This window comes from Pelophylax lessonae, assembly GCF_965119305.1.
Source record: "Pelophylax lessonae genome assembly, chromosome: 3".
NCBI classification, from domain to species: Eukaryota; Metazoa; Chordata; class Amphibia; order Anura; family Ranidae; genus Pelophylax; species Pelophylax lessonae.
This window is the reverse complement of record NC_138770.1, coordinates 465,958,225-465,984,152: the sequence shown is the minus strand read 5'-3', so window position 1 is coordinate 465,984,152 and position 25,928 is coordinate 465,958,225. Positions and strand designations below refer to the sequence as shown.

The 25,928-nt window shown below is 44.5% G+C and overlaps 1 protein-coding gene across 1 annotated transcript in view; it reads left to right on the top strand.

Annotated features, from left to right (window-relative positions):
• Positions 1-25,928, top strand: part of RNASET2 (ribonuclease T2) — a 108,637-nt gene that overhangs the window by 45,287 nt on the left and 37,422 nt on the right. Inside the window, exons 5-6 of the mRNA XM_082252533.1 lie at positions 6,248-6,305; positions 22,897-22,961. Coding sequence (XP_082108659.1) covers positions 6,248-6,305; positions 22,897-22,961 — 123 coding nt within the window. The remainder of the gene's footprint in view (positions 1-6,247; positions 6,306-22,896; positions 22,962-25,928) is intronic.

Here is a 25,928-nt window from a genome sequence, read left to right as displayed (position 1 = left end):
GGTCCCTGCAAAGGGAGATTCTGGCCAAATGGGACAAGACTCCGCAGTCTCTGGACAATCAGATCCGGCTGAGCCGGGGAACGGAGTCGTCCCTGATATTGTGGCTTCTTTCTCTGGCACTATGGCTGAGCAAATCCTTCCTCCCCTTGTGAATCAAATGCAGGTAACACTGCTCCAGGTGAGTCTGCTGGGCTGAAAGTGGACAAACATCCAACCCGAGGTTTCCGCCACTGCTGCAGAAAATCATGGATGAATGGATGAGGAATTGGCTGCACTCCCGTAAGATGCAATTTCAAAAATGAGTATTCAGGAGAAAACAGAATAAAATAAGCACAGATGGTCCAAGGCTTACAGCAGGGGACAAAAGGTGACGCGTTTCACACGACTTGCGTGCTTTGTCATAACCATACACATGCAATCACATAGACAAAATATATAGGCATCAAATCACATGGTCATTAAATTATTAGCAGTTAATTACAGACGTGCTGCCCCAGTGATTGAATGCATGTGTTCTTTTATTCCTTGTCTTCGAGACACTCACTCATTTCTGTTCTCTGTAAAAATTAAAAAAAAGAGAAAAAAACAAAGCAAAGAAAACGGCAAAGAGATACAGCTAAACTGTATAAAAGTATACACATTACAAACCCATATCATAAGATTAAAAAAGTGATCGAACGACATGTGTCTATTCTAGATGAGGATGAATGTTATAAAAAAAATTCTGTCCAGGGTAAAAACTGTGTCCCGACGAGCTCCTTCATTAGCCAATTTTCTCTCCCCTAGTGATTTTGAATCCCGTGCTCACAGTGGAACATGGTGTGAAACGCATCACCTTTTGTCCCCTGCTGTAAGCCTTGTACCATCTGTGCTTATTTTATTTCATTTTCTCCTGAATAAACCTTTTTGAAATTGCATCTTACGGGAGTGCAGCCTATTCCTCATCCATTCATCCTTCCTCCTTTTGTATTGGACACCACGGATGCCAGCCTGTCCAGCTGGGAGGGCATCCTCTGCAAGAATTCTGCTCAAGTGATCCAGATACTGGAAGAGTCCAGACTACCGATCAATGTCTTAGAACTTCGTAACTCCGAGCGATCAGACTTTGCCTGGACCATTGGATGGATCGCTTCAGGGATGTCCAGTACGCATTCAATTGGACAATGCCATGGCCATGGCTTATGTCAGTCACCAAGGGGGCACGAAAAGTGTCATGGCGGCTCTGGGGATAGCCGGCATTCTATGGTGGGCAGAATGGTTTGTTCCACCTCTCTCCGCCATACACATTCCTGGGGTGGAAAACTGGCAGGCAGATTACCTCAGTCGACAGGCATTGGACCAAGAAGAGTGGTCTCTTCATCTGAAGGTATTTCATCAGTTGTGTCTCCTGTGGAGCCTCCCCGAGGTGGATCTGTTGGCTTCCCGGCTCAACAGAAAGGTGTAGAGGTTTGTGGCTCGGTCGCGGGATCCTCTGGCGTACGCCACAGATGTGCTGGTGGCCTCTTGGTTCAGTTTCATCTGATTTACGCCTTCCCTCCTCTTAAGGTTCTGCCAAGACTTCTACGCAGTATCAAGGCAGAAGGCATGCCGGTCATCTTAGTGGTGCGGACTGACCTTGCCGGGCTTGGTACGCCGATCTGGTGCGGCTGGTCACCGACGTTCCTTGAAAGCTTCCTCTCAGGGAGGATCTGCTATCCCAAGGACCAATCTTCCATCCTGCTTTACAGTCACTGGCTTTGATGGCTTGGCTGTTGAATGCCAGGTGCTGATGGATGGATGTTTGTCTGAGTTGGTGTTTCCAACGCTGTTAAAAGCTAGAAAATCTACTTCTAGGAAGATCTACCACCGTACGTGGAAGACGTATATTGTGTGGTGTGAGTCTCTTGGGGTTCATCCTCCCTCTTGTTCGGTGGCTCGGATCTTGACCTTCCTTCAACGGGGGGTTGAGCAGAAACTGGCCTTGAGTACTATCGAGTCAGGTGTCGGCCTTAGCGGTCTTATTTCAGCAGCCCTTGGCCACATACTCCCTGGTGCGTGCTTTTCCTCAGGGAGTTAGGCACTTGACAACTCCAGTATGGTCTCTGTTGCTGCCTTGGATCTCGATTTGGTGCGCTCAGTCCTCCAGAAACCTCTTTTTGAGAATCTTTGGGAGATTCCCCTACTTACGCTGTCCCAGAAGGTGGCCTTTTTGGTGGCTTTCACCTTTGCGCGCAGGGTTTCAAAGTTGGTGGCGTTATCCTCATGTTCACCTTACTGGTGGTTCATAGGGATTAGGTGGTTCTTCGCCCCCTGTCCGTCGTTTCTTCCTCAGGTTGTCTCTGATTTTCATGTGAATTAAGACATTGTGTTGCCTTCCCTGTGTCCCAGGCCAACACATCCAAAGGAAATTGCTTTGCATGCTCTGGATGTGGACCAGGCTATTAGGGTGTGCCTATAGGAAGTCAGACTCACTATTTGTGCTCAAAGATGGACCTCGTAAAGGGTTGTCTGTTTCCTCTGCGACCATTTCCAGATGTATCAGACAGACGGTGGTTCAGGTTCTTCCTTTCCCTGTCAAGGCGCATTCTACTCTGGCACTCAGTGCCTCCTGGGCTTTCCGTCATCAGGTGTCAGTGACACATGTTTGCAAGGCCGCCACCTGGTCGCCGGTGCACACTTTCACAAAGTTCTATAAAGTGGACGTGTTGGCATCTGCAGGTGCTTCCTTTGGCTGCAAGGTTTTTGCAGGCTGCTGTTTAGAGGATCTGGTCTTCTTTGGGGGTGTATTTTTTTTTTTTTTTTCAGGTGAGCTCCAGTTGTTTTGGTTGAGCTCCTGTTTACCAGGTTGGCTATAGTTAGCCTTGGGAATTTCTTTTTAGCTGTTCCCTTCTTTTTAGCTGTTTAGCTAATGGTCAAGTAGATAAGGAGCTATGTCCGTCAATGAACGAAAGAGAAAATGGGATTTTTGACTTACCGTAAAATCCATTTCTCTGATGTTCATTGGCGGACACAGCACCCGCCCCTCTGTGGAGTTGTAATTCTCTTGACACTGCTTGTAACAAAACTGAGTACCTATAGCAGAGAGAGGGAGTATACCCCCTGGAACTGCCCATAGGCGTAGCCAGACTTTTTTTCTGCCTAGTGACCTACTCCGGTAGGGGGCAGTATAACCCAATGGTTAAGAAGATCAGGAGCTCTGTCCGTCAATGAACACCAGAGAAATGGATTTTAAGGTAAGTCAAAAATCCCTTTATTTTTTATTGCTATAGTGGTTTGTCCACCTGGGAGTACATCAGGAAAACTGTAAAGGATTTCACCTTTAAAGTGGTTACAAACCATTACATAACTCTTAAATACTGTATACCCAGTGAAGTGACTAAGTGACTGGCCTCGGGTAATACACAAAGATGAAACCAATCCTCCCACATAAGTCATATCTGTTTATCTGCAGTCTTCCCAACAGCTGATCAAAGTCCAGAATTTAAACAGCTTGTCTGAGCTTTCAGAAAGCAGGGGGCGGGTTGCTGAAGATACTCTGCAGAGCTCAGTAAGGAGAGCTGATTGGAGGTAAGGGACACACCCCACCTTACAAAGCACAATGGAAAAGAGCTAAGGCTGTCAATCACAGGCTGGGTGCTGTCACCTTTTACCGCTTGGTGTACAAACTTGTCAGAAGTACACACTTATGTGAGAATATGTTTTGTTCATATTTTATGTCAAAGCTTTACAACCACTTTAACTTGTTACAGATTTTAGAACCAATTTACACTTGTGCAGAGACTGACATTTTTCTGCAGGGGAGGAACAATAGTCACCGCTAGGACACAGAAAACAATTGTTTTCCCACTGAAACGCAGCTGGAGCTGTACTGCAGTGATCTGCGATAAAATGCAGACATGCTATATTTTATTGCGGCGCACTGGACAAGATCAAGGTCACTGTACAGCAGCACAAAACACTGCACTGCTGTACAATAACATGAATTAGGTGTCGCTTTTGTGCACTCCAAATAAAGTTTGGTAGAAAAAAAGGGAAGCTGTGTGATGTTGAATTGTGCACCACATCGCCTCCTACTGCCAGTTCACTTCAGCCAAACAGACAGCCGCTGCACAGTAAGTTGTTACAGTTGCTGTGTGTTTGTGTGTGAACTGGGCCTTTAGACATATGAGGTACACCCAAAAAATTTTAATCTGTGTACCTTGGGTATAACTTTTAATGGTCTCTGTACCTGGCCCTCCTGGTCTCTGCTGGAAACAGTGGCAAACAGCCAGCTTGCCAGCTTATTTCATAAATACATTGTATTTATTTTGATTTATTTTTTTTATATGTAGCTCAAACCTTGTAGAAGTATAAATAGGTATAAATAGGTGTATTAACTAATTCTGGACCAGAAAGTTTTCCCCCCTTAATGACCAAATTTTTGCGATATGGCACTGCATTATTTTAACTGACAACTGCCCGGTCATGCGATGCTGTACTCAAATATATAACATTGATGTCCTATTTTTTTCCCCCATAAATAGAGCTTTCTTTTGGTGGTATTTGATCACCTCTGTAGTTTTTATTTTTTGAACTAGAAAAAGAAAAAAAAGACCAACAATTTTGAAAAAACAAACAATATTTTTTACTTTCTGCTATAAAATCTATCCAATAAAAAAAATGTAGATAATCTAATTTCTTCATCAATTTAGGACAATGTGTATTCATTCTGCTACATATTTTTGGTAAAAAAAAAAAAATCCCAATAAGCGTAAATTGATTGATTTGCGCAAAAGTCGTCGTGTTTACAAACTAGGTGATAGATTTATGGCATTTTTAGATATTTTTATTTTTTTTTACTAGTAATGATGGCGATCTGCGCTTTTTTTTTTTTCTTTGCGGGACTGTGACATTGCGGCCAACAGATCGGACGCCTAACTGACACTTTTAAGGGAACCAGTGACATTACTACAGTAATCAGTCTAAAAATATGCTGTTACTGTACTAATGACACTGGCAGGGAAGGGGTTAACACCAGGGGCAATCAAAAGGTTAAGTGTGTCCCTAGGGGATGCTTTCTAACTGTGTGGGGGATGGACTCACTAGATGAACATAGATCAGTGTTCCTAAATAGCAAGAACACAAGATCACTGTGTTCACTTGTAACAGAACGGTGGTCTGCCTTGTTTACATCGACAGACCGCTGTTCTTTCTCTTTGGGGAGTGATCGCGGATGGCCAATCGGCGTGCACGTTGGCCCACGCTGGCTATTGCACGAAACAACATACAGGTATGTCGTTTCGCGCAATAGAGCCAACCTGCCATAGTATATGTACTGCTAGTAGTCGGCAAATGGTTAAAATTGTTCCTGTTGAACCCCTTGTCAACCTCAGTTATGTCCCCTTCTCCTGTTAGCTTTTATGTTTTTGCAGATTTTTTTTTTTTTTTACCATTCATATGCAAATACTTTTATTTGTTTTTGTAGCATCATATTAAAAAAGAAATACCCAAAAATTAAAAAAAATAATTTTAATTTTATTACCAAAACTCCACACCATAAATCTACTTCTATTTACGGTAATAGTCATTATTTTAACAGTAAGGGTCCTTTCACACGGAGCGGACCATATTTTGATCCGCTCCGGCACTTTTTTTTTTTTACGGACACGGATGACCCTTTTGTCATCCGGTCCGTATGTCCGTATATCATCCCATCCATTTGCGGATTATATACGGACATAATGTATGTCTATGGGATTGCGGATGACACCGCTGACATCTGATTTTGCGTCCTTTCCGTTTTTTAAGCGGAAGAAAAATAGGGTTCTGTTCCATTCCAAAAAACGGAACAGAACTGAGAGGATGCAAATCAGATGTCAGCGGATGGTCATCCGCTGACATTCGCAATCCCATTGACATGCATTATGTCCGTAAATAACCCGCAAACGGATGGGATGATATACGGACATCCGTGTGAAAGAAGCCTAACTGTTGTTGTTTTCAAAATAAAACTGATAAAACACGAGCAAAAACTATGCGTATTATATCTTTGTCTTTAAATTGCCAAAAAAAATGCATCTACTGTATGTGTTGCGTCAGCAATGACAACGTTTTTTTCCAAATTCAGGCCCAAAGCAGAAATGGATTTATAACCAGTTTTGGGGCTTTAGCTTTTGTATGCCTTTAAAATTGCATGCTTGTGTTCATCCTTTAAATCCGTCTCTTTGGTTCTTATATTATTTATTTAGCTATTATATTTTTAAACTTTTTTTTTTTTTTTTTTTTTTAGGACTGATAAGGCACAAATGTGCAATAGATCCTGGCCCTTCGATTTCTCTGAAATTAAGGTAAACACACAGAGCTTTCATTGCATGTTATTAAAGTGGTATGCTGTAAGAATTCGATCTGTAATAAGCATGATTTTCATATATTATTTTGTTTGGATAAATTCTTAAAGGATAAGTTCACCGTTTTATAAAAAATAATAATAAGAAGAAATGCACATCCTTTTGCAGGTAAGAAAATGTGCATGTGTTATTTATTTTACACTGCAGCCTGTAAGGATCAGCAGATCGCGGGTACAGTGCCAGGCTCCTGCACACAGTTGCAGGTTGAAAAGCAAGCTTTTATGAAAATTTCAACAAACTTTTGAAAGGTTTTGTCAAGCTTCAGACAGCTTTCTCAAAGCATTTAAAGGGCTTTTCAGTGCTTGTTTGAAATGTTGTTATAAAGAGATCTTAATAGGAGTGTTAATTGTCTCTTTAAACAAGCTGCTATCAGGCTTTGACAGGCTTTCAACAAGCTTAAAGTAGCGCTACAGTCTGCTAGCAGCCGCTTTAGTTTTACTGCAGCAGGTCGGCTTTGTTACGTGAAACGATGTACGTCGCTTCGTGTAGCAGTAGTGAGGGCACGCACCGCCGGAGGCGCACGCACACGCCAATTGGCTAGAGGGGGAGCCAATCAGCGAGTCGGCGGCCGGGATGTCCACTGGGCTTCCGCGATCGCTCACCGTGAAAACAGAAAGGCCGTCTGCCGATGTAAACATGGCAGACTGCTGTTCTGTGAGTGCTGAACACAGGGATCCTGTGTTCCTCATATTTAGGAACACAGGTCTCTGTGTTCATCCAGTGAGCCCATCCCAACACCTTTAGAAAGCACCCCCTAGGCACACGTTTAACTCTTTGATCGCCCCTGGTGTTGACCCCATCCCTGCCAGTGTCATTTAATACAGTAACAGTGCATATTTTTAGCACTGATTACTGTAGTAATGTCACTGGTCCTCCCAAAAATCAAATGTCAGTTAGGTGTCCGATCTGTCCGCTGCAATGTCGCAGTCCCGCTAAAAAATCGTGGATCGCCACCATTACTAGTTAAAAAAATAAACGTGACATAAATCTTTCCCCTAGTTTGTAGACGCTATAACTTTTGCGCAAACCAATAAACACTTATTGGGATTTTTTTTACCAAAAATATGTAGCAGAATACATATTGACCTAAAATTATGAAAACATTTGATTTCTTTAATTTTTTTATTGGGAATGTTTTATAGCAGAAGGTAAAAAAAAAAAAAAAAAAAAAAAAAAAAAAAAAAAAAAAAAAAAAAATAAATATATATATATATATATATATATATATATATATATATATATATATATATATATATATATATATATATATATATATTATAAATATTTTTTTTTTTTTTCAGAATTGTCGCTCTTTTTTTTTTTTTTTTATAGCGCAAAAAATAAAAAGGTGATCAAATGCCATCAAAATAAATCTCTATTTGTGGGGAAAAAAAGGGCATCAATTTTATTTGGGCACAGCGTTGCACAACAGCGCAATTGTCAGTTAAAGTAACGCAGTGCTGTATCGCAAAAAATGGCCTGGTCATTAAGGGGTTATAACCTTCCAGTCCTTAAGTGGTTAAAGTGGTAATCAGCCCTTTCATTAAGATTTATGTTCAGCATTTACAAACTGGAGCTGAAGGGTGTTTGAAAAGCTTTACCAAAGCTTGCTGAAAGCTCTTCAAATGCATTAAAAGCTTTCCGTGCACACTGATCTTATACAAGCTGAAGCTCATGTAAAGCAAGCGTTACTGAATTGCAAGAATAATTGAACTACCAGAGCGCTCCCCAGCGCCCTCACAATTCATTGAGAACTACAAACCGTCTGCCACAGTGGCTGACAGTACTTGTAGCTCATTCATTCACAGAACTCTGAATAAATAAGGCCCTGTGTAGCCGTGCTGTTTTCAAATTGTTACAGTGGGTGTAGGGAGAGTTTCCCCTGCCCACTGTCATTGAAATGTGGTGGGTTGTGAGGGGAGTTGTGACAAGTGCTGTATGTTAACATATACTATAAATATGCGTGTAACATGTTACAAAGGTGAATTTTTCCCTTAGCCTTCATAATTTATATTGATCTTATTCTAATATATAAGTAGATCCTTGAGAGTTCAGTTTAGACAAATTTTGCTTTATATGACTAATTCTAGCTAATAAATATTTGTGGTTATTTTGAATCAGTCAGATTTCAGACTAGTTTATATTTTCTCCTCCTCGTTGCTTACTACAGATTCCACCAGAGTCAGGAGACACATTCTAGGACCGTGGTGGCAAACCAGATGTTTTGGAACTACAACTCCCATGATGCTCATGTACTCTGCAGTGAAGTTTAGAATCATGGGAAATGTAGTTCTAAAACATCTGGGGTGCCAAGGTTCACCATCACTGTTCTAGGATTTCATATATTTTGCCCACTTCAGGTAAAGGCTTCTTAAAATAGATGACCTCATTCATTCTAATGAGATATAAGCCACAGTATTAAAGTGGTTCTAAAGGCTGGGTGTTTTTGTTTACCCTAATGCATTCCCTACATTAGGATAAAAAAAACTCCCCACTAATTCCCTAACCCCCCTCTCTAAACATGTAACTGAGCCTATCGGGGATCCAGCGCTGTGCCTGTCTGCAGTCTTCTCTTCCCCTTCTCATAGGGACTGTGGCAGCATCAGGAGCCTTTCATCAAATGGCTTGCTATGGGGGCACACAGGGACTAGGAGGAACCAGGAGCTCCAGTGGGGGGCCCCAGAAGAGGAGGATCTGGGCTTTTCTGTGCAAGACCATTGCACAGAGAAGGTAAGTATAACACGTTTGCTATTTTAATAAAAAAAAAAAAAATCTGGACTTTACAATTACTTTAAGCTGAAGCTACTGTTCTATGCCCTACTATACTGCAATTATTGAAATGTTTGCTGGGCAAAAATTAGCCCAGTAGTTAAAGTGGTTGTAAACTTTAGACAAATAAAATATAAACAAAGCATATCCCTCTATAGTGTGTACTTGTCTCAATTAAGAACACTACATCAAGGGACTATTATGGGCATATCAGACGAAAGAAACTCCAAAATAAATGAAATAAAAAGTATAAATTTTATTACATATCTGATAAAAAGTAATTGGAAGTGGATAGCCTCAGCTCTGTTCATGTGTGCTGTGTGAAGAGGGATGTGTCCCTTACCTCCAATCAGCTCTCAGAGCTCTCCTCACTAAGCTCAGCTTCTCGTCCCCTTTTTCTGACAACTCACACAAGCTTTAGAAAATACGTGAACATTTTTTATATTTCATGTGTGTTTATGCATAATTTTATTTAGCACACTAGTTTATTTTTCACTTATTCATTATTTCTCCCAAAGTTCAGGGAGTTATAGGTGCTGTCAATTTTATTTTTCTGGTTAGTGCATTCTTTTTCACTCTAATACAAAGCTTTAAAAAATCTGGGTATTGAATGAATGAATTAATGTAGAGAATTGAAGACTAATTAAGACAGATAAACAGGTACAGCATATGTAGGAGGGTTTGTTTCATTTGTGTATCACCTGAGGCCAGTCGCTTCACTGGGTATACAACTGTTTAATGTTTTTAAATTGCAATATATGAAAGATCTAGAACAACAAATAGACTGCATTAAAATGCTTTTAAAATATCAAACTAAGTACAGCAAGCTTCTTAAAAGCGGAACTAAACCCTCCTATCCAAGGAACTAAACCCTCCTATCCAAAGAAGCTGCTATCTTAGCCTTTGTTTGATTTTCAGTTGCCATGGTATTGCACATGTGATCAGCTATGACACCAACCATTTGATTGCTTGACAGTTCGGCTAAGAGCTGACATAAGCATTCTAGTAACTGTACCATTATTTTTTTTTTTTTTTATCAACCCGCTGACTAATCTAAAAAAAATTCTCACATTCAATGTGGTTAAAGGATTCCTTCCCTTCTTCTCTGTCAGAACACACTGATCAGTACTGTGGCGCTGATCAAATGAAACATTTCCGACATTCCCATTCAAGAAAAGCCAACCAACTTTTCTCTGGGAAATATATAACATTTTTATCAGAGAGAGGTATCAGGGCACTTCTGCCCGGTGGACCTATCCTATATGAATGCAGTGGGATCATTAACCAAATGGTAATCACAAAACTGGAAAAGGCACTACGACAGTTCTTCAGAGAGTAAAAGCAACTCTAGCAGAAAAGAAGCAAGAAGGCGCCTCCTAAGTGCAGCATGCCAGCAGTTTATTCAGGATCACAGTTTTAAAAAAAATGGTTACAAGAAGTGGACATTTTGTAGGCTTATCATAACAGGACATTCCTGTCAGGGCTCCTGTCAGTGTTTCTCCATCTCTCTGTGCCAGCCAGCAGCTACAAGGGAGGATAGGATCACCAAGTCTTGTATTAACAGAGGCATGGACTCCAGAGAGAGAGATATAATTTTGCCCCTGTACAAATCATCAGTAAGACCTCATCTGGAATATGCAGTTCAGTTTTGGGCACCAGTTCTTAGGATATCAGGGAACTGGAGAAAGTGCAGAGAAGGGCAACCAAACTGATAGGTGGCATGGAGAAAAAATTAGAGGAACTGAATTTATTCTCTCTTGAGAAGAGGAGATTAAGGGGGGATATGATCAACATGTATAAATACATAAGGGGTCCATATAGTGAACTTGGTGTTGAGTTGTTCACTTTAAGGTCAACACAGAGGACAAGGGGGCACTCTTTACGTCTAGAGGAAAACAGATTTTGTCTCCAAATACGGAAAGATTTCTTCACCGTAAGAGCTGTGAAAATGTGGAATAGACTCCCTCCAGAGGGGCTTCTAGCTAGCTCACTAGATTGCTTTAAAAAAGGCCTGAATTCTTTCCGGGGTGTACTTAATATAAATGGGTACCAATATTTCTAGGTAAAGTTGATCCGGGGAATATCCGATTGCCTCTCGGGGGATCAGGAAGGAATTTCTTTCCCCTGCTGTAGCAAATTGGATCATGCTTTGCTGGGGTTTTTTCGCCTTCCTCTGGCTCAACTGCGGGTATAGGATTATGTATATGGGATTGTATGGTTGGGTTTTCATTACTGTATTTTTTTTTTCTTTTTATTGGTTGAGCCAGATGGACTTGTCTTTTTTCAACCTGACTAACTATGTAACTATGTAAGTCAAGATGGCCGCCACTTCCCGAACCATGGTGGAACGCACGCCATTCGCGTAGAATGCACGTGGCGTAAGTGGTGTCAGGAAAGGGATGGTGACGCGTTTCAGAGCATGCACATTAGGCTCCTTCATAAAATAATCCCCAGTATAGAGAGCCTGTATAAACAGGGAAAATGGGAGTGGGCAGGCCAAAAAGGAAGTATAAGCAAGATGTGGGCTGCACAGGTGTATGGATGGACAATGACAGTGTGCACTGTCTTATCTAAAGCTGCAATAACGGTACATAGACACAAATAGCATTGGACAAAGGACTGTCGATGTAAAAAAATATATAATCACCATAGATCTATATGGCTTTAGACACATAAACAACATACATAATATAAAGACTCTATCAAAAAAAATGTTAAAAAAAGAATAAAGTAAAATTCTTTAAATCTTACATAAAAATATACAAAGAAATGTAATAAAAGTACTGCAATAAAAATGTTGCCAATAACCTTCACCAAATAATAAAAATAATAAGCTATATGTGTGTGTGTATATATATCTACTGGGGCAAGGGACATACTGTATAACGTATAGAAGACGACAATTCAAAGTACATGATTCAGTAAAACTCCTAGATTAGAAGATATAAAAGGGGATTATGGTCTGCACATAATCTTAACACAGCTACATGGGGAGGACACATGTACTGTGGATGTCTACAAGGAAAAAGTACCAACCAAGGCCATTTTAATACTATATTGTGGATCAGTGATTTGGGTAGAAACCTGAAAAAAGTTGAAATGATAGATCAGTAAAGGACCATAATAGAGAAACTCATATAACAAATACAGTATCTCACAAAAAATAAGTACACCCCTCACATTTTTGTTAATACAGTATTTTATTATATCTTTTCATGTGACAACACTGAAGAAATGACACTTTGCTACAATATAAAGTAGTGAGTGTGCAGCTTGTATAACAGTGTAAATTTGCTGTCCCCTCAAAATAACTCAATACACAGCCATTAATGTCTAAACCACTTTTACGGTATAGGATTTAACGGGAAGACAAAAATCCATTTTTTTCATCGCTGACCAGCGACATATGTCACTATACTTCAAGTGGTTATACTGGGATGATGCCTGCAGGCGTCTTGGCCCTCCAACTGTCTATCGCTGCTTTACCTGGATCTCCTGAGTTCCGATCAACCAGCTGGCAATTCCACCAGCTGAACATAGAGGCGATCAAAGACTGGAATGGCTTTGATCATTTTTTTTCGGGATTTTTGTTACCCGAACACGGACACGGACACTTTACTATATGTTCGGGTAAAAAATCCGTGTTCGGTCGTTTTATTTCCGGGTTTTGCATGTTTTGGCGCTCTTTTCATGGCGGGCTTTCAACAGCCAATCAACAATCGTTTAACTGGTGTGCCTTAAGCTATCCCAGCCATGCCTGCAAATGTATGAGTAGCTGTGATTGGCCGTCTGAAGCATGTGACCAAGTCTTTATAAGACGAGGCAGCCGCAGCGGCGTCATTCTGCTGCTTAGCTCAGGGACAGAGCACACATACGTGCTGGCTGCTGATTAGGGAAAGACAGGCAGGGAAAACGAATTGGTGTCCGGATAGAATTTAGGGTCAGGTCGGAGTGTTTAGGCAGGGCGAGTTGTAGGCATTTTAGGGATAGAGTCTGCTGAATTATAGGGTCAGTGTGTTCTACAAACTACAATCGATATTGCTGTGTGGTGTGGGATAGGAGATAGGCAGGTGTCAGTGATCCACATCCATTTTTCTGTGTGTGGGCTGCAGTGAACACAATCTTTTTGGGGGAGCAGTGAACAAAATCTTTGTGAGGTGCAGTGAACAAAATCTTTGTGGGGTGCAGTGAACAAAATCTTTGTGGGGTACAGTGAACACAATCTTTGTGGGGTGCAGTGAAGACAATCCTTGTGGGGTGCAGTGAAGACAATCCTTGTGGGGTGCAGTGAACACAATCTTTGTGGGGTGCAGTGAAGACAATCCTTTTGGGGTGCAGTGAACAAAATCTTTGTGGGGTGCAGTGAACACAATCTTTGTGGGGTACAGTGAACAAAATCTTTGTGGGGTGCAGTGAAGACAATCTTTGTGGGGTGCAGTGAAGACAATCCTTGTGGGGTGCAGTGAACAAAATCTTTGGGGGGTACAGTGAACACAATCTTTGTGGGGTACAGTGAACACAATCTTTGTGGGGTGCAGTGAAGACAATCCTTGTGGGGTGCAGTGAAGACAATCCTTGTGGGGTACAGTGAAGACAATCCTTGTGGGGTACAGTGAACACAATCCTTGTGGGGTGCAGTGAACACAATCTTTGGGGTGTACAGTGAACACAATCTTTGGGGTACAGTGAACACAATCCTTTTGGGGTGCAGTGAACACAATCTTTGTGGGGTACAGTGAACACAATCTTTGTGGGGTGCAGTGAAGACAATCCTTGTGGGGTGCAGTGAAGACAATCCTTGTGGGGTACAGTGAAGACAATCCTTGTGGGGTACAGTGAACACAATCTTTGTGGTGCAGTGAACACAATCTTTGTGGGGTACAGTGAACACAATCTTTGTGGGGTACAGTGAACACAATCCTTGTGGGGTACAGTGAACACAATCCTTGTGGGGTACAGTGAACACAATCCTTGTGGGGTACAGTGAAGACAATCCTTGTGGGGTGCAGTGAACAAAATCTTTGTGGGGTACAGTGAACACAATCTTTGTGGGGTACAGTGAACACAATCTTTGTGGGGTGCAGTGAAGACAATCCTTGTGGGGTGCAGTGAAGACAATCCTTGTGGGGTGCAGTGATCAAAATCTTTGTGGGGTACAGTGAACACAATCTTTGTGGGGTACAGTGAACACAATCTTTGTGGGGTACAGTGAACACAATCTTTGTGGGGTACAGTGAACCAGGGGCGGATCCAGAGTCTAATCTCGGGAGGGGCACTGTCATTTTTATTTTTTTTACTAGTAATGGCGGCGATCAGCGATTTTTAGCGGGACTGCGACATTGCAGCAGACAGATCGGACCCCTGACATTTTTGGGGGGACCAGTGACATTACAACAGTAATCAGTGCTAAAAATATGCACGGTCACTGTAATAATGACACTGGCAGGGAAGGCGTTAACCCAGGGGCGATCAAAGGGTTAAGTGTGAGCCTGGGGGGTGCTTTCTAACTGTGGGGGGGGGGGGGCTTGTAATACCAACACAGAGACCTGTGTTCCTAAATAGGAGGAACACAGGAGCTCTGCAGTGATTCCTGAGACAACAACGGTCTGCTGCGTTTCCAACTGCAGACCGTCGTTCTCTCTTCACAGGAAGCGATTGCAGGTGCCCGGCGCCAATCGCGGCTGCTGGCCCTGTGCCTCAGCTTCCCCGCTGGCAAGTGGGCGCACGCCCCCAGGATCACTCCCGCACACCACCATACAGGTACGACGATTTGCGAGAACCTGCCGCCATATAACTGTGGTGGCTGGTCGGCAGGTGGTTAAAACAGTGACATTGTTTTAAAGTGTTCCATGCATCCCCATGCCCGCATGCCATTTATTTGTATTCTGACACATGGCTGCAGTGTCCTGATATGACATGCTGGTGCAGGTCCATGAAAGCACCCTGCATGCACACCTGGAAGCATGACATATTGGGACACAGTGGCTGTGTGTCTCAGTGGAAATAAAATGGGATGCCAGCACTGGGATAAATGCAACACTTTATGCATCCTAAAGCCATTAAATGACAGCCCTGCATGTTAGACTCATGTCTGCAGCACACACTGTGTAAAGGAGGCAGGAAGATTGTTTTCACTGTCAGTCTATATCCTCATTATCATCATGACAATCACACAATACAGGTGCTGTGGCTCAATGCATCTGTACTGTGTGATTATCATGATGATGATAGCATTTAGCTGCTGTATAATTCCTCATGGTGGCTGGCCAGCAGCAAGGACATGGCATAGGTGAAGGGGGATGGGTGTGTTACTGTACCTTTTTGGAGACAAATGAATTAATTGCAGTCTAGACGTTTTCCTTACTGCCCCTGTCTGCTGTGAAGATCTGTCCCTCTCAGTGTGTTCACACACACAGATGCACGCTGCTGTGTCTCAGGCTTCCCCCTCAGCCTGAGCCCGCACTTTCTTTTGTGCACCCATTGGCTGCAGGAGTCAGGCAGTGATGAGGCTGCTGACTGATATCACTCCGCCTGGCCGGAACTTTCATTTTATTGTCGCAAAATGCGGCTCCTGGTGGTATTAATCCACCTGAGCAGGGGAAAAAAAAAAAAAAACTCTCTCTATGAAACAGCATCCTGGGCCCCTCTGAACTGATGGGGCTTAGGGATTATATTTTAGGTCTCCTGGGAGCCAGGGAAGCAGAAATAAAGTACCTGCAGATGCATTTAGATAATGCCTCTGTAAACTTAAACCTGGTACTATTTTTCTCGGGGGGGGGGCAATTGACTCGATGCCCCCCCCCTGGATCCGCCACTGCAGTGAACACAATCTTTGTGGGGTGCAGTGAAGACAATCCTTTTGGGGTGCAGTGAACACAATCTTTGTGGGGTACAGTGAACACAATCTTTGTGGGGTGCAGTGAACAAAATCTTTGTGGGGTACAGTGAACACAATCTTTGTGGGGTACAGTGAACACAATCTTTGTGGGGTGCAGTGAAGACAATCCTTTTGTGGTGCAGTGAACACAATCTTTGTGGGGTACAGTGAACACAATCTTTGTGGGGTGCAGTGAAGACAATCCTTGTGGGGTGCAGTGAAGACAATCCTTGTGGGGTACAGTGAACACAATCTTTGTGGGGTGCAGTGAAGACAATCCTTTTGGGGTGCAGTGAACACAATCTTTGTGGGGTACAGTGAAGACAATCCTTGTGGGGTGCAGTGAAGACAATCCTTGTGGGGTGCAGTGAACAAAATCTTTGGGGGGTACAGTGAGCACAATCTTTGTGGGGTACAGTGAACACAATCTTTGTGGGGTGCAGTGAAGACAATCCTTTTGGGGTGCAGTGAACACAATCTTTGTGGGGTACAGTGAACACAATCTTTGTGGGGTGCAGTGAAGACAATCCTTGTGGGGTGCAGTGAACAAAATCTTTGTGGGGTACAGTGAACACAATCTTTGTGGGGTGCAGTGAACAAAATCTTTGGGGGGTACAGTGAACACAATCTTTGTGGATTACAGTGAACACAATCTTTGTGGGGTGCAGTGAAGACAATCCTTTTGGGGTGCAGTGAACACAATCTTTGTGGGGTACAGTGAACACAATCTCATACTTCTGAAGATTTGAGGGTGCTGCCTGTTTCATCCTCCTCCTCCTCATCCATCCTTTTAGGGGTACAAACAATAGTAATTGGGGCCTAGTGTGCTTCTGTACGTGTGAAAAACATACACTTTTTTTTGATCATATTTCCTATTCCGCTATTCAATAAAAACCTTTGGGGATCAATTAAATTGCGGGATAGTCTGTGTCGGTACGTGTGAGATCCACCTTTCCAAGTTTTTGGGGTTCATCTCATACTTCTGAAGCTTTGAGGGTGCTGCCTGTTCCATACTCCTCCTCCATCCTTTTAGGTGTACAAACAATAGTAATTGGGGCCTAGTGTGCTTCTGTACGTGTGAGATACATACACTTTTTTTGATCATATTTCCTATTCCGCTATTCAATAAAAACCTTTGGGGATCAATTAAATTGCGGAATAGTCTGTGTCGGTACGTGTGAGATCCACCTTTCCAAGTTTTTGGGGTTCATCTCATACTTCTGAAGCTTTGAGGGTGCTGCCTGTTCCATACTCCTCCTCCTCCTCCTCCTCCATCCTTTTAGGTGTACAAACAATAGTAATTGGGGCCTAGTGTGCTTCTGTACGTGTGAGATACATACACTTTTTTTGATCATATTTCCTATTCCGCTATTCAATAAAAACCTTTGGGGATCAATTAAATTGCGGAATAGTCTGTGTCGGTACGTGTGAGATCCACCTTTCCAAGTTTTTGAGGTTCATCTCATACTTCTGAAGATTTGAGGGTGCTGCCTGTTCCATACTCCTCCTCCTCATCCTCCCTTTAGGGTAGGAAAAAATTTAATCGGGCCTAGTCTGTGTTTGTACGTGTGAGATACACAGTTTTTTATCCTATTCCGCTATTCAATACACACCCTTTTGGTGTAAAAAACATTAAATTGCGGCATAGTTTGCATATTTGACTGTGAGATACACCTGTGCGATACTGTTGTTCTTTTGTTCTGCTATTCAATAAAGACCTTTCTAGGGCAAGATCTTAAATTTCAGAAATATGAGGAGAGCGTCAAATAGGGGCCGTGGCCGGGGTCGTGGTGCTGCTGCTAGAGCTCCTGTTGCAAGGAGAGGACGTGGTCGATCTGTGCCAGCTACACGCACAAGTGAAACACCTTCCTCAAGTGTGAGTAGGCGACAGAACCTGCAGCAGTATTTGGTAGGGCATCATACGCCTCTAGAAGTGATGAGGCCAGAACACAGAGAGGCGATAGTAGATTGGTTTGCTGCTGACAGTGCCGCCAGTTCCTTCACATTGTCTCCCACCCAGTCTACTGCAGAAAGGTCAGAGTTGGCACCTGCAGCCAATGTCCAACCGTCTTTCACCTCACCCCCTTGCAAATCAGGCAAGCAGTCTGAGCCCCAAGCCATACAGCAGTCTCTTATTCTTTTTGAGGACTCTGTCAGCAGGGTTTCCCAGGGCCATCCACCTAGCCCTGCCCCAGAAGTGGAAGAGATTGAGTGCAGCGATGCCCAACCACTTATTTCTCAAGATGAGTACATGGAAGGACCATCACAGCACGTCTCCGATGATGACGAAACGCAGGTGCCAACTGCTGCGGCGTTCAGCATTGTGGAGACCGACAGGGAGGGCAGGGGTGAAGACTGGGTGGAAGATGATGTGGAGGACGATGAGGTCCTCGACCCCACATGGAATGAAGGTCATGCAGGTGACCTGAGTATTTTGGAGGAAGAGGCGGTGGTCGCACAGAGCCACCAGCACAGCAGAAGAGGGAGCAGGGTGCAGAAGCGGAGCGGCCGTGCCCTAGACACTACGCCTGCTACTGCCCAACGCAGCAAGGGAACGAGCGCACCAAAGTCAGCTCAAAAGAGTTCTCTAGCGTGGAAGTTCTTTAGAAAATGTGCTGATGACAGGACACGAGTGGTTTGCACCCTGTGCAATCAGAGCCTGAAGCGAGGCATAAACCTTCTCAACCTGAGCACAACCTGCATGATCAGGATCTAAGTGCAAAGCACGAGCTGCAGTGGAGTACACACCTTCAAAACCAAGAAACGTCTCTGGCTCATCCTGCTTCCTCTTCTGCTGCAGTCTCGGCCGCTCCAGCCACCTCTGTAGTCATACCGGCACCTGCCACCCCGCAAACAGACGATCTGTCAGCAACACCACCACCTGGGTCACCAACAACCATCTCCACAATGTCCCGTGGAAGTGTTCAGCTTTCCATCTCCCAAACACTTGAGAGGAAGAGGAAGTACCCCCCTACCCACCCGCGATCCCTGGCCCTGAATGCCAGCATTTCACAATTATTGGCCTTTGAAATGCTGTCATTCCGTCTGGTGGAGACGCCCAGTTTTAAAAAGCTTATGTCGGTGGCTGTCCCACAGTACGTCGTGCCCAGCCGCCACTACTTTTCCAGGCAAGCCATCCCTTCCCTGCACAACCAAGTGGGGGAAAAAATCAGGTGTGCACTGCGCAACGCCATCTGTGCCAAGGTCCACCTAACTACCGATACGTGGACCAGTAAGCACGGTCAGGGGCGTTATATCTCCCTAACGGCACACTGGGTAAATGCAGTGGCGGATGGGCCTGAGGCGGATAGCAATTTGGCGCATGTCCTTCCACCACCGAGGATTGCAGGGCGCTTCAGTTTGCCTCCTGTTCCTAACTCATCCTACTCTGCTACCTCATCCTCTACCGCCTCCTCATCCGGACAGCGTAATACCTTCACCACCAACTTCAGCACGGCCAGGGCTAAACGACAGCAGGCAGTTTTACAACTTGCCTGTTTGGGGGACAAACCACACACCGCGCAGGAGTTGTGGAGGAGCATGGAACAGCAGACAAATGAGTGGTTGCTGCCAGCGAGCCTCAAGCCCGGCCTGGTGGTGTGCGATAATGGGCGAAATCTCATAGCAGCTCTGGGCCTAGCCGGTTTGACGCACATCCCTTGCCTGGCGCATGTGCTGAATTTGGTGGTGCAGAGGTTCCTTAAAAACTACCCCGATATGTCAGAGCTGCTGCAGAAAGTGAGAGCCGTCTGTGCGCACTTTCGGCGTTCTCACCCTGCTGCTGCTCGCCTGGCAGCGCTGCAGCGTAACTTCGGCCTTCACGCTCACCGCCTCATATGTGACGTGCCCACAAGGTGGAACTCCACCTTGCACATGCTGCAAAGACTGTGCGAGCAGCAGCAGGCCATAGTGGAGTTTCAGCTGCAGCACGCATGCGTGAGTCGCTCTGCGGAACAGCACCACTTCACCACCAATAACTGGGCCTCCATGCGAGACCTGTGTGCCTTGTTACGCTGTTTTGAGTACTCCACCAACATGGCCAGTGGCAATGACGCCGTTCTCAGCTTAACTATCCCACTTCTATGCTTCCTTGAAAAAACAATTCGGGCGATGATGGAAGAGGATGTGGCACAGGATGAGAAGGAGGAGGAGGAGGATGAAGAGGTAACATTTCGAAGGCTTTCAGGGCAGTCATTCGCAAGGGGCTCCGAGGGTGGGTTCCTGCACACACAAATGCCAGGGACACAATTGTCCAGCAGGGGCACAGTTCTGGAGGATGAGGAGGAGCTGGAGGAGGAGCTGGAACCATGTTCACAGCAGGGTGGCACCCAGGCCAGCTCATGGCCATCACTGGTGCGTGGCTGGGGGGATACAGAGGACACGGACGATACACCTCCCACAGAGGACAGCCTTTCGTCGCCTCTGGGCAGCCTGGCACACATGAGCGATTACATGCTGCAGTGTCTCCACAACGACCGCCGAGTTTCCCACATTCTAACTTGTGCTGATTACTGGGTAGCCACGCTGCTGGATCCCCGTTACAAGGACAACGTACCGTCCTTAATTCACTCACTGGAGCGCGATCGCAAGATGCGCGAGTACAAGCGCACGCTGGTAGATGCGATGCTGCTGGCATTCCCATCTGACAGCGGGGCCACAGTGGAAGCACAAGGCAGAGGAGGAGGAGGAGGTCGCCAACGCAACCAGGGCACCGCCAGCACCTCAGAAGGCAGGGTTAATATGGCCGAAATGTGGAAAAGCTTTGTCAGCACGCCACAACAAACAGCAGCACCAGCAGCTCAGATGGAACGTCTTAGCAGGAGGCAGCATTTTACCAACATGGTGGAGCAGTATGTGTGCACACGCCTACATGTAGTGAATGAGGGGTCTGCCCCCTTCAACTTCTGGGTCTCCAAATTGGGCACATGGCCTGAGCTTGCCCTTTACGCCTTGGAGGTGCTGGCGTGCCCTGCAGCCAGTGTATTATCTGAACGGGTATTTAGCACGGCTGGGGGCGTTATAACAGACAAGCGCAGCCGCCTGTCCAGAGACAATGTGGACAAGCTCACGTTCATTAAAATGAACCAGGCATGGATCCCACGGGACTTTTCCGTACCTTGTGCAGAATAGCAATGGATACCGACCTTACCCACCCATTGTTCCATTTTTGCTCTTTCTCACTCTTTTGGGGTGTACCCTCATTTTAAAATTTGTGAAAAGCAGTGTTGGCTACCTCGTCCTCCTCCTCAGGGCCAGATTAATGTAGGGGCTATTGGAGCTGCAGCTCCAGCCCCTACCTTTTATATAGGCCCCGGGTTGGCCATATTCACTGTGACCGCTCTTCTGTCACTTGTAAACACAGAAGTCTGGCTTCTATGCTCGCTTCGCCAGGCAGCACCCTCAGAACCTCCACACACAGCGCGAAGGCCTGACAAGGAGGGACAGTTGCCGATGCATGGATGTGTTTATGGGCTTCAGAGACAGCATCCCATGTTGAATTAGGCATGCATGGCTGCACCCTTCCTCCTCTGGGTGCATGCCAAGGCACGGCCCTTAAGGCCCTTCAAAATCCTCAGCACCAAGACCATGATGCTCTTAATCCGGCCCTGGTCCTCCTCCACCGCCGCTTCCACCTACACCGCCCATAGGTGTGCGCAGCCTATTGCATTAGGGTGTGCACCCCAAAGTTGAAATACACATGCATGTGTTTGCCTACATGTACATGGCCCCGATACATTACTCTCCCTGCTGGCAAAGAGAAATAGAGCAGAGCAGGTCCGAGGGAGATCTTTCCCATCTCCTCACTGGCAAACAGAGCGATAATGCTATGTGCCCTAGGTGATTAGGGTGTGCCCAGGTACACCCGGCACACCCTGTGCGCACGCCTATGACACCGCCACATCCACCACCACCTCAACCTCCCTCCTACTCCATATGGGCCTCGTCCTTCAGAGATGAAGAACATTGTTTTATTTTTCTGTTTTTTTTTTGTTGTTTTAAGTTATTTCCCTATCCACATTTGTTTGCAGAGCACTTGCCATGCTCTTAACTACGTTTTGCTGCCATTTGCAGCACTCTAGCCCTTTCCATTGGTGTTTTAGAGCCATTTTAGTGCCTTAAAGTTCGGGTCCCCATTGACTTCAATGGGGCTCGGTGTACGGGAAAAGTTTGGTAAAAGTCCGGGACATGGACCCGGACTTTTTTTTAAAGTTCAGCCGAACCTGTCGAACACGGACATCTAGGTGTCTGCTCAACCCTAATCATTATGGAAGGCATCTGTTTGAAAGGGGCCAGACTGAACTCGTTGAAGATAGAAAACTGATTGGTTACTATGCACAGCTGCTTCTGATTCTGTCTTCTGTTTGATAAATTCCCCACCCTGTCTGCACTGCTTGAATGTGCAAATGTCATCCATTTCTGTGGTCAGACATTTAGTAATAAGCACTAAAAGTATGGGTTTTTACCCAATTCCTAACTACATCCACAAATGTGAGGTTTTACGTATCTATTTTACTTCCTAGACCTCTGAACTTACCACATGAAAGACAGCTTATGGCTGACAGTTTGACTTAAACCTAACTGAAACACTTTTTAGACCTTAAATGGCATTTGCAAAACCAAATGCAATGTCTGCTACTCATTCTGCCTTATTCAGTATGACAAACCTCAACATGCAAAATGCACCAACACAAAAGTCATAATTCACTGAGGTATAGAAACTGAAGTCTAGTTCTAAAGGTGTACTGCACCTTGTACATACTCTTCACACTGCTTTAGCAGATTAGTTGCATACCCGTTACTTATGTTTTGTGTTAGTTTGTGTTGGAAAGTAATAATATCAGTACGAATTTAGAATATGTTTTTTTTTTGTTTTTTTTTTTGCAGGACATTTTGACAGATATGAATAAGTGGTGGCCTGATGTCCTACATCCAAACGGTTCTCAGCTCTGGTAAAAAATTATTTATGTAATTTAGGAATGAATGTGGTATATGTTTTGTTATCGTATATATTATAATATTTTATATATTTAGTTATATATTTTTGTTGTCGGGTGATTGACACCTTATTTAGATGTGTAGGGGGGGGGATGTCGCAAATGCGCAGTTGAGCCACGTTTTGCCATGCCCTTAACTGTGCTCCCTTCAGCTTCAATAGGCAGGGGAGGGGGTGTTTACTTGCTGTGGCTTCACAGCCCCAGGAAAGCTACATATTCAAGTAAATGAGGAAGCACTATATGAGGAAGCACTACAGACGCCCTAAAACCGAGTGCAAAGAGCACGTTTGTGGCGCAATTGTTGGCAGAAATGGGTTTAAAACAGGCAGTGAGGAGGTGTCGCATTGCTTCCTCACAGCCTGTCCGTAGCCTCTGGAGTGCAACCTGAACACAGATAGATAGTGTTTCAGAGGAAAGGGAGATTTAGACACATGTCTAAATCTACCCTAAGGGTGCACTCGCAACTGTGCCCAGGCTCATCCCCTTGATTATGTTCATTTGTGTAGTGCGAGTGCTCCAAACTGCTGTTTTGGGGACCACTTGGAATGCCTGGAACATTTTAAGCGCAATCCGTGCCTGAGCACAGATCTCTCAATAGCTCACTGAGCTCAGAAGTAGGCATCATTGTGGTCTAGATGATGTAAGTATACCCGGAAACACTTATTTTAAAGCACAGTGGGGTTGATTTACTAAAACGAGTGCAAAATCTGGTGCAGCTCTCCATAGATACCAATCAGCTTCCAGGTTTTATTGTCAACCATGGCTACCATGCACAGCTGCACCAGATTTTGCACTGTCCAGTTTTAGTAAATCAACCCCATTGTGACAGGGGAGTGGGGAGGGAGGACAGTTAAACTCGGACACAGTTCATTTTACCATGCCCAGTGTGAGTGCACTCTAGACAACTATTTTTGAAAATTCCGAAAGCCTCTTCAGTCATACATCAATTTTTTTGCCCTGCAGTGGTGACATACTAGTTATGCTTGTGTTTGCATTTCATTGGTTTACCTTTCTCCAGATATATACAATAAAAGCTTATAGTGATCATACCAACAAGTTAAATAACGGTAGTTTTTCTATAAAAAAAAATTCATTTAAACCTACTCTAAGAGAATCCTTGAGGGTAACCATTGCTGTCTTCTGAAAAGGCCATTTTCCTGGTCGACCTCACGTCAGCACACAACGGGTTAACACCACCTCTGGAGCCCACATGACCACCTCTTCCTAGCTAAATAAAAGACAGCCCCTCCCCCAACTGTATTGTTCTTCTTTTTTGGTCATGTTCCAGGCCACCTGTTGATTGCAGTTGGTAAGTACTTTGTTGGTTGCAAATATATCCCCGCAAACCTCCCCCTCCAAGTTCAGCCTCTCCTGGACCCAGAATGTTGGAAGTAAACTTTCATAAAAACTGTGTGCCAGGCTGCAGGCAAATGATGCTTAAACAACATTACTATTGTACAGGTGTGGTATTGGAAAATCTCTGCAATATCACCATTGCCTCTCCCTTATTTGTTTCCTATCTTGTATATGCAGCATGCTGCATTGCTCTCCTTGCTTGATTTTCAGTCTGAGAGCGACTGTGGATGATGTCACAGGAAGCAGGGAGATGGGGCAGCACGGAATGATAACCCCCAGTCTCCAAGCAACGGCGTGAACAATCTTAGAGGTCTGCAGAGGAAAGGGCTCCTCCCCCTCTCTCTCTCTGCAGTCCTGCCAGGTAATTGTCTCAGATTCTCATTGTGTCTCCTGTCTGCCTCTAGATGTGCAGTCCGGGCTCCCCTGCTATGCTGTGTGCTTCTGTGGGTTTGAAAGTCTGACTGGTTTTGTCTCAGACTCTGACTGTGTCTCCTGTCTTCCTCTGGAAGTGTTGCCTGGGCTCACCTGCTATTGCTTCTGAAGTAAGTGGATGAAGGCAGATGAGTCTTAAAGAGACAGTGTACCTGTTTTTTGGTGAGAGGTAATATGATTTTCTCCATATATTTTCTGCAAATTTGAGCTTGCCACATCTGTTAGTGGCACAGAAGACTAGCAAAGGTAGGAAGGGGCAACATGGGACATGTTTTTAAAAGAGTGCTCAAGAACTTCAAATGATGGTGTTTTGCAATTTTTTAGGAGCAGAATCCCTGCACGCAAACACTCCAAAAAACATAAGACCCACCAATGATCATCTTCTCCTGACTAGGACAACCGGCATTCCACGAAAGTCCTACACTGGGCAGTTTTCATGCTCCCCAAGCATCCCATGGGGCACTGGCTCACATGCATTTATGTCAGCATGATAAGAAATACCTCGCCCAGCTCAGGGTGCATTTTGGGCCTGTATGCAGTCTGCAGTGGCAGAGAAATTAAATTGCACAGATTGCCTCACAAGGATGTGGATGTGTAAAATTCTAAACCCTATTAAGGAGGCTATAGCAGAAAGTATGCTGCAAATATCCACACCACAAGCAACACACAAAAAAGAGCATAGGAGTTGAAGGCTGGATGAAGAAAAGTCAGGTGCACATACTTTTTAATTTCAATCTCATTGGCTCCTTTAGTACCAGGGGACAGATGCCCTACCACCGCAAAAAGCATGCAGATATTTCCGAGGGCCTTCTTTTCCCATAACGACAGAGCGTAAAGGGCTCGTTGATGAAGGATGGCAGAGACCTCATCAGAAAACGAATTTACAGTAACCGGTTCTCTAAGCTTTATCCAAATAAGATGTCTAATGCATTTTTATGCACTGCACTTCCAGGGGTGGGTGCTGCCCTCTAGCATCTGGCAAATCAAGTGTCTTTGCCTTTTTTTAACTCCGTTGCCTTTAGGGATCCTGTGAATGGGAAAGTGGACTTGTTCACACCAGATGTAGTCCAGTACATTTTTTTCTGCATCAAGAATGCATGGACAGTGTTTACCTTGGATTCCAATTACCTAGTT